General features: G+C 39.0%; 1 protein-coding gene across 1 annotated transcript in view; it reads right to left on the bottom strand.

Annotated features, from left to right (window-relative positions):
• Nucleotides 1-449: 449 nt before the first annotated feature.
• tmtc2a (transmembrane O-mannosyltransferase targeting cadherins 2a) overlaps nucleotides 450-9,971 on the bottom strand; it is a 53,344-nt gene continuing 43,822 nt past the window's right edge. Inside the window, exons 10-12 of the mRNA XM_028043825.1 lie at nucleotides 9,848-9,962; nucleotides 6,359-6,422; nucleotides 450-3,279 (exon numbers count right to left, since the gene is read on the bottom strand). Coding sequence (XP_027899626.1) covers nucleotides 3,091-3,279; nucleotides 6,359-6,422; nucleotides 9,848-9,962 — 368 coding nt within the window. The 3' untranslated portion in view covers nucleotides 450-3,090. The remainder of the gene's footprint in view (nucleotides 3,280-6,358; nucleotides 6,423-9,847; nucleotides 9,963-9,971) is intronic.

Raw genomic sequence — 9,971 nt, 5'->3', positions numbered from 1 at the left:
ACTTCATAGCAAACTGAGATTTTAACACCTTGCAACCAAACATCTAATTTTAGTTTATGTTGCTAATTGTTGCTTTGTTTAGATATTGCAACTAGAAGAATTTAAAAAAGCAGTGAAAAACAGACTTAACAGATACTACTGCTGTAATGTTTTTGTGTGCAGATAGAGAGAGTGAACTCCAGCTGAAGACTGGATTTTGTGTTTTTTTATTGATCTAGTCTGGATATATTTTATTCAGGATTTTAACTTAATATGTTACCACATACATGTATGTTTTCACTTTGGATGACAGACACTGTTTTAAAGAAAGGGCTACAGAATAAAATGTGAACAGAAATATTTTTCAAGCTGTTTTCTGTGAATCAAGACGTGAAAAGCTGTTCGATCGTGTCTCGCGCTTTTACTCCTCAACTGGTCATCTAAGTTCCAGAAAGAAACACTCACTCGAAAAATCTTTTACTTTTATTATGGAAAAGTCTTCATTGTACTTCTTACAAAACACCAGACGGTTTCAGCTAGACGTGTTCTATAATTAAATAAACATCCACGATCAACAAAGAACACCTAACACGTGAAGAAGCTCTCTCTGTGTCACAGATCTTCAGCTCTGTCACAGGAATCACAACCTGATATCCCTGAGCAGAGAGGAAAAACAAAAAACACTAAAGATAAAGAAAACTGTCATGTCGCCTTCTACAGTCTGATTGGAGGAAAGAAAACGGGTGAGATGATATGGCACAAAGTTGGCATTTATAACACATATTAATAAATTAAAATTCATTTGATCACATAGTATGAAACACCGTCTGACACAACAAACAAAATACGAGTGTTTACAGATCTTGCTTGGCACCGAAGGCTTGAGAACTCATTACAGGCTTTGGCACCACTGAGACGTTTTTGTTTTTCTGCCTGAAATGTTCAAAATGTACAAATCTTCACGTTTTCAACTGGATTGGATTTCTATTGTGTTTTTTTTTTTTTTGGAATCTTTGTATTAAGAAGGTTGTACCAAAATATCTCGCTGAATTCTTTTTATGCCTTGTTCTCTTCCAGGACCAATAGGTTTTTTTTGTTTTGTTTTTAAAAAAAAAGAAATTCTTCTCACATTTAAAAAAAAAAAACAAATGAGAATGGCAAACATCATGCAATTTAACCAACAAAATGTTGGTTAGCTTTGTGCTAAAAACAACAAAGCCTGAAGCAAGATGCTACATTCATGCTTTGCTCCCTTTAGATGATTAAATAGGTTTTTTTCCATGATGGCCAAGTAAAATGTAGGTTTCCCTTTGTGTCAAAGCAGATAGTGACATAAAACACCACTTGATGGCGACACATTTCAAAATGGCTTCAGCTAAAACAATTTCAGTAAGCCCCTCATTTAAGTTACTGTTACACACAACAGTAAAGTTACAGTCAACTCAGTATTTATGGAAATGCTGCAGTTTGCATTTGATTTATTAATTTTTTTGTGGTTTCAGTTTTGTTGTTGATCTCTAACAAAATTCTTTACTGATCTCATGGCTTATAAAAACATTTTTCTAGTCTTCCATTCCTAAGTGGTCAGTCTTTATTTATATATAATTTACTATATGATCAGACAGTTAATATTTGGATGTCCTTAGTGTTTTGTGTTAGGTATGAGCACGATTAGTGCAGCTAGCCTTGTTAGCTGTAAAGCGCGGTCTCCATGTGTAATCTCTTGAACAAGCGGTTCTCAAACTTTTCTGTAATTTTCTGAACCCCTCCTCCAGAACAAGACCGGATAAAAAATAAAATATAATATGTGATTCATTTATTTTATATTTACCTTATTTGTTTGTGTCAAAATGTGAAGTATAGCTTTTGTTGTTTGATTTAAAACATTGATTATATTTTACAAAGCATCAAACTATGCGCATTGCAAACCAAAAAAAAATCTAAATCAAATTTTATTTGTGTAAAATTTGGATAAAATATAAAAAAGCCCCTCTATAGTTTATATTTGTGTAAAAAAATGTTAAAAGGACATAGAAAGCAAAATTCTTTGGTGCAAATACATTTTGTCTTATGTCAGATATTGATGTTGGTATAGTTTACAATAGTTTGGTTATTTTAGTGCTTTATTCTTTACTTATTTATTTTTCACTCTGGAACATGGATTAGAGAAAGATATCAACTCTAACTGCAGTGTTCAGTGACAAGCTAACTACTATAAGAAATATGAACTGACAGATATGTAAATCTTAGCATTTCATTAACTTTAATTCTAAAGAAACATATTCCCTAACAGAGGCTATACAGTAGAACGTGGGCAATTCCTAATGTGATCGTTAGATACTTTCAGAAATGCAAATAAACTGTTTATTACCAATCGTCTAAACTCATGGCAGCCAGGTTGGATTTCATAGCAAGTGTAAAAAACTTGCACTTATCAACCAAACACTCACTGCTTTTCCTTCTGTTTTTCCATTTTGATATAAAGAAGAAAAAATCTGACAAACTACAAAAGTCCAAGTCTTGTGTTACTGTTTTAAAAATGTCAATGATGTACTGAGGTGGTACTTGCGAGAAAAAGATTGAGAACCACTGTCCTGGAGAATGTCGATTTTTGCCATAACTCTGAGATTTCAAAGAGGCCGTCCATGTTTATACCCCAGTCCACCTGGTATCTGCCGAGGTCTCTCTCTTCCCTTTGATGCAGCTTCCTGCCAATTTTGAGCTTCCTCTGATGCCTCCCTAATTCCCACAACAGATTCCAACCTGAATTGTGCTGCTGTTAGTGCCTACTTGTTTACTGCTTGAAGAAAAGAAAGCATTTCTGAGTTTTTGACACCACTGGTCGGAGCTAGTCCCTAGCCAATTTCTCAGTGCATCTCTCCATTTTTGTCTCCTTTAACAAGAGCTGTATCACATTTATGGTAAAAGAACCATTAGATTTAGTTTTAGTAGTCTGAGCCACCAAATGAACACTGCGGTGTAATGCAGAAGTTTCCCATCAAACCTCAATCACACCAACTTTGACCATCCCCGAACTCGACTGAGCGTTTTGTGTCCGTCCCGCTCCATGCTTCGAGCACCGCAACAAATCGAGACAGCAGTTTTCTCAGTTTAGGGCTCCCCTCTCTGCTTCGTCTTGAGCCCCTGTCGCTCCATGATGTTCCATAGCTTGCGCAGGTTGGACTGAGTAATGGCGTCGTCAGGTTTGAGTTGAAGGGCTCGTAGGTAGTTGGCCTCCGCCTCGGGAAGCTTCCCGTTCAGGTGAAGGATGGCGCCAAGGTTCATCAGAGCAGCTGGATACTGGAGGAGGAGGGGGAGGGAAAAAGAGGGATGGATCATTACAAGAGACAAAGTTAGTGCCTTAGAAATGATGAGTGATGTGAGGTGTTGCGTTTGAGGATTGCCAAACTTGATACCCTTATTTGGGCAAACAATTTTAAACCTGACCTTCTTAACTCTACGCTTGACACAGCTATTTATCAGAGATGCATGTTTTAGGAACCTGGCCAGATTTTTTGTAGGAGACAAATTCCTTACATGTGGCAGCATTTTTTGGGGGGGGGGTCACATCAACAGCTTTAAGAGATTTCACAAAAGAAAACTTTGAGTTTTATTGTTTTGAAGAAAACACTCTTTTGTTTGTAATAAGTTAGCAGTGATGAAATTTACTTAAGAGTAAAATAATTCAAGATGTACAGTGTTGGCCACAGTAACAGGAGTGGCTGAACATCAAAGTATTGCACCAAACAGAGAGGTAGCTAGAAGTCTCTGCATAAGCTAGAGCTCAGTATTTATATATGAGCTACAGTTCATCCAAGAACCATATATTTTAGGTTGCAGAATAAATCCCTGGGGTTTTAAACAGTGAATGAACACTGAGAATCTACAATGTCCTTAACAAATGTAGCTGACAAACACACGCAAATCTCCTACTGCACAGATCTGGCTTTGCTCCCGGGCCCCTACACACTCCCAGCATGATGCATGGGTCGAAATCTGGCAACTAGTTCACACATTTTCCTCCTCAAGCACAACAGTTGGTCTCTTCTCAAAGATTGCGTGTCACCGGTTAACATTCCACTTTCCCCCGACTGATCTCAAAATCTTGTTTTTCACACCCGACTGTAGCAAACAAGCTAGTAACCGTTGGTTTTTCCTCAACTCGCATGAGTTAAGCGTGAGAGCTCTTCTGAACTTTGTTCTGTTTAATGTTCCTCGCAGCACTCGTTTACCCAGGTGAGACAAACTGCACTTATTCAGATAAATGTGGATTCCTCCGCCTTTGTAAACAGCAGAAGCCTGTTCTGTGGGACATCCAGAGGAGAACTTGTATTGAAATATTACATATATACAGAACTTCACAGACGTTAGCGTTTCCCTCGTTTTCTTTAAATAGAGCTTCAAAGAAGCCAGATTTTCTTATTTAGCAGAATTTAAGTCCTTAAGTGTTTTTCACTGGACATTACATGATGCTTTACAGATTTTTAAGGGGAGTTTCCATTTAGTGAAGTACTTTGCCAACCACCACTGCAGGTCATTATGGAAATTACAGACAGAAATTACATAAACTAGCCCTACAAGAATAAATCAGTAAGCCAAATGGTGTGAAGTTCTGATTATAATTGTTTGTCTTCTTGGCACAGATCCGTCATTTCTGCACATTTTCAACCGGAGGGAGGGTTGAGGCTTTTGGAGAGCCTTTCCAGAAGCTTAGTGTTTGCCAATCAGAGAAGCCAATTTTACATTGCCACAGATTCACAAGAGTGCAGAACAGAAATGAAGCTCCTGATCTAAAATCAACACCTGCAATGCCTGATTGATATTTGCAAAACTTGAACAAGTCAGATATCTTCTGGACAAAAGTTTTATAGTCAAGTGACACAATGTATAGAGGAGTCAAGATGAGGCTTTTTAAGACCAAAATGCCAAACATAGTGGTGGTATCATCAGGACTGTGTTTGCACAGTGTTACTAGTGTATTACATAAAATAGACAGACTAACATAGAAAAAGGATTATGTCCGAATTGTTCAACTTGACCTCAAAGCAACAGTTATGAGGCTGAAACTTGGACACGCTGTCTCCATTGTCAAGAATAGTAGAGGTAGCATCATGCTGATGTTACAAAGTGGAGGGGCATATTATGTAATCACCCACCCTGAATATATTAAATGAATATACTGTAGTCGCCAAAGACCAAAACATGAGCCAAGTATCCAGACCTTGCTTAATATTTTTGGGTACATAAACCTTTCCAGTAGGGAAAAATTACTCACGTATTCATTACCTTTTCTTTGCACGTACAGCAACTGCTGAATCTTTCATGACCTGAAAACTATTGGATTAAGCTGATATTTGAGAGTCTGTCGCTCACCAGGCAGTATGTGTGCAGGGAAAAATGTCAGAGACAACCCCCCCCCACCTCATCCTGACAAATGACGAGAGAAGCCCTCTGTGTGTCTCAGAGTGTCCATGAGGGATTTCAGGCTGCATTCCAATAGGTTTCAGACCACTTGTTTTTAACAGAGGAAAAAAAAAAAATCTGAATTTGATTTTATTTGGGAAAATGCAGATGTGTGAACCCTAAGTAGGGCTAAATTTACTTACACGATGAGATTACTTAAAAAAAACCCGACACATTTAAGTTTTTAACAGGCTGAAATAATGGAAAATATAATTTAAGGGGCATCTGGTGCACTTATACTAATCTGAGAGGATTGGTTGGAGGGAAACGACACACAAGGAAGGTTTGAAGAGACAGCTTCAAAGAATGCAGCTATATAAAACTGGTTAATGCAGTGGAGACATGAAGGTCAAAGCTTTTTTTCACTGTAACGGTGCATAAGTTACAGAGCCCATAATCGCAAACCAGACGACCATAACAAATCGCAGAGAGAAGCTTTCCCCCCTCCAGGCCTTGTTCCCCCGATTTTAAATTAATTCTCCTCCAGCGCACCTCCACACACCCTCCGTCTTTGAAGTGACTGATGTACACAAGACAGAAACAGGATGTAATATCTCCAAACTTCCTTAGCTATGTGTGCGGACATCAAGAGACGTGATATCACCCCCGAATGCTCCTCCGCCTGTTTGACATGATTGAGTGTTTACTTCGACGTCGGACGGCAATAACCGCTAAACTCGTTTCTCTCGCGCGTTCTGTTGTCGTGATTGCTGAAGCACATTCAGACGACATCTCGCAGAAATAAGCCGTTTCTACTTTCTGCTCAGGCTTATTGGAGCAACAGTACCACGATGTCAGAAAGATGAGGGCTGGGGAGGGGGCAGGGGAAAAAGTGCACGGTGTTGTAAATTGAATTTACAGAGCAGACGTGTGTGCAGCAGTTCCATAATAAGTGCAAACAGGCCCGGGTACTTACATCTGGTCTGAGGCTGGCTGCACGTTTATACTGCCGCTCTGCTGCTTCATTTAGATTGGCCTGTCTGAGGAGGAAGAAGAACACAGATTTTCAAAAATACCCGTAACCCCAGCCTTATGTTATTTTGTAGGATTCATGCATTACTTGTCACGCAAACAACACAGTATTGCCTATTTTTACAACAACAACAACAACAACAAAAGTACTGCTTACTTGAAAAGTGGAAGGAAAATGATACTTTCCTTCAATCATTGTAGCAGCATATTTCGCTGTGTGATCCCTTTGCACTACTTTTTGCACATCTACAGATAATCACTGCTGAATTTAGGTCTGAGCCATCCTGACAAATGACTATGCTTTCATCTAAATTATTCTGTAGCTCTGCAACTGTGTTAAAGCCTCAAGCTCAAGTCTTTTTTTTCCAAAATCCGCCCTGTTTAGCGTCGTTCATCCCAACAACTCTGAGTTGCATGAGATGCTATATCGATTTTATATATCTAAGAAGCAGAACGAATACATCTGAGATATGATACAGGGTGTTTTCTGGAGCATATATATTTCTCCTCTGGTACACTGCGAACCTTTTCAGCGTTTTCACTTGGATCATCAGGCAGAAACTGGGATTCTCTTCCTCCTCTCTTTATGCCCTAAAGTTGATCAAATTGAGGTGCCAAGTATCCAGACCTTGCTTAATATTTTTGGGTACATAAACCTTTCCAGTAGGGAAAAATCACTCACGTATTCATTACCTTTTCTTTGCACGTACAGCAACTGCTGAATCTTTATAGATAACTCAGTTCTTAGCTTCAGCCAAGTTGCTTCATGCATTGAATTACACACTGCAGACTGCATACAGCTCATTACGAGAACATGTTTGTGACACATAAACATGCTCCTTGGGACACCTCCACCCGCAAAAAATGGCAAAAGACTTAGCAAAATTTGTTAATTATTAAAAATGTATCAATAAAGTAGGTTAATTAATAAAAGAGAAGATTTAGTTATTTGAATAACATTTACAAGCTCAATATTTATCAATACAAAGCCTGTACAGGGTATCCCTTGCCAGTCACTCCGCTTTTATAAACTTAATCACTTAGTGGACTTCCAAAGGCCACAAAAAAATCTGAATATGAGCGTGTGGATAGACAGAAACTGCTAAATAAAATGTGTAATTCTCTAAATGTTGACCTTAACATAGAACTGATATGTTATGAAGCAGTTAAATAGTTTTTGCTTCAATAAAGTGATCAGAAGATTGCATTCATGGACTTCAGTAAGGTAGATTATGATGAAATAAAGCATTAAGCATTTTGTGTTGCAACACTTGTTAATAACACTGGAGTTGGTCAGCATTCACTCTGATCCCACGGATGTAAAGAGGCGACTGGAGCCAAAAAGCCTTGAAACATCAGTGAGTCCTCCCTCACATGTCACAGCCGGATACATTAGTCTGCAACAGTTCATGCGTTCCATACGTAGAAAAACACTCAAAGAACACACAAAGAGTTCGCTTCGCCAAAACTAATAAAGTTAAAAAAAAAAATTTAAATCCTTCCTGGCAATGCAATTTATATTCACAAAGCTGCGACATAAGCAAAATATGGCTTCAGCTTCTTGAGTTCGCTTGGGTTCAAACTCTCAGCGTTTTTGCCTCGTCCCTCTGTTTTGTTTTGGGGAATGCTAGAACCTTAAAAGAGCACATAGACTCAGGAAGGCTGAAGTAAATGTAGCCATCCGAAATAATTTTCACTCTAGGAAATGTTCCATATTAGTGTGCAATCTAATTTATATCTCTGGAAAAGAAAACGATTTTCTTTTGCACATGGACAACAAATGTTTATATATATATATATATATACTATATATCCAATGAAACTCTAACGGTTATCGTCACCTGGTTTAGCAAAGATATGAGTCAGATGAACATTTTACCCCAGTCTTTGCTTTCAATTATAAGATGTTTTTTCATGCTTGACACATTTCAAATCGTCCTCAGAAAGATCAAGGTCTGGGCTTTTCCTTAGCTTACCACTTTCTGTTTCCAAGTTTTCAGCCAGTTCTTCTCGCAAAGAAACCTCAAACCATGACACGTTCACCTCCATTCTCCACAGTTATGAGTTTCTTTTCCCATGATGTTGGTTTATGACACATGTCCTCTGTACTGGTCTAAAAAAAGGGTAGTTTTAGACAAATCTGTACAAAGAACATTATTCCAGAAGCTCTGGTCTTCTCTCTGGGAAAATTTCAGTCTTTGGACTTAAGTTTTCCTTCTTGCACATTTCCCTTAAAAGTCTCTGACTGTGCAGAAATGAACTTTCACATCATATAGCCAGATTCTGCTGGAGTCCCTTTGATGTTTTAGGGTTTTTGGAGACTTCTTTCAGAAATGACCGATTTCAAGTTACGCTGTTTTCCAACAACCTAATAACGCTGCAATCTTCTTTTTGAAGATCTCAGATAGCTCCTTCGATCTTACAATAATGTGTCATAAAACCTTTGGCAGCACACTGAAACAAGTTACGTTTTTAACTAGACAAAACTCATTAAAATGATAACTAGTGATCTTTTAGTCGTGTGCCACTGTGCTTCTTTTTAGCAGTTATAACAAGGAATAAATGTGGGGTGTTTCTCTTTATCCCTCAGCACTTTTTTTGCATTTTAGAGAACACCTAACTCGTTTCTACTGCTTTCATTGTTCATTCGTATTGCTTGAATTTCTCATTTTAGTTCAAATATGTTATTAAGACATATCGGCTTTCGTTGGGTGTTCCAGTTTTGTTAACGACTTTGGATAAAAATCTGCACAAGCCAAGACTTGCGGCTCATCTCCACAACGCGCGTTAGCGCTAACAGGTGTTTGTCACATCATTAAGCCCTAATCACTTTGGATTGATGTCATGAAGCCTCGCGGCTGAAAGAACCAGTCAGTCGGAACACGGCAGGCTAATCTGTCATCTAGATATACTCCCGTGCTTTCAGCGGCAAACCACAGCCAAGCTCTGAGAATGTCGAATTGTTACAAATCCTCTGCGCCGGGATGCCGGCAGGCAGTAATGACTTCAGCAGATATGTCGAGCAGAAAAGAATTAAGGCTCATCATTCCAATATTCCATCCAGCTACGGAGATGCTGGGAGAGGGAGGTTGTGTGAAGTCCCTTTTGACACTCTTTAGGATTTATAAGTTGCCTGCGGATGCGCTTGCCAGACTTATGAAGGAAAATTCTCCAGCGGCTCTCTTTATAAGCCCCGGGGTAAAACCTCATTAAGACGGACTGAAACTGCATAGATCTTTACAGCCTGTGTTTATCGTATGACTTTCATTTTGAAATGACACCATAAAAACACAGCGTTGGAATGAAACCATAAATGCTGAAAGAGTTGGCGACAGATATGGAATTCCAAGACATTTCTGGAAACATGTTGCCATTCATGGAAGGTGGGGAAGCCCCCCAGTTGTTTGAATGTTTACGAGCGGCGGCAGCCGACCTGAGCATGTGAGCAGCGTTGAAGACCACGTCGAATTCATCCATGTCCAGCTCGGCAGCTCTCTCAGCCATCTCCGCCGCTTCTTTAGGGCGAGACTGCTCCAACAGGAACTGACCTGGAGGTG

The sequence above is a fragment of the Xiphophorus couchianus genome, chromosome 17 (assembly GCF_001444195.1).
Source record: "Xiphophorus couchianus chromosome 17, X_couchianus-1.0, whole genome shotgun sequence".
Taxonomy (NCBI): domain Eukaryota; kingdom Metazoa; phylum Chordata; class Actinopteri; order Cyprinodontiformes; family Poeciliidae; genus Xiphophorus; species Xiphophorus couchianus.
The sequence above is the reverse complement of the archived record's forward strand: the minus strand, read 5'-3'. Positions and strand labels throughout refer to the sequence as shown.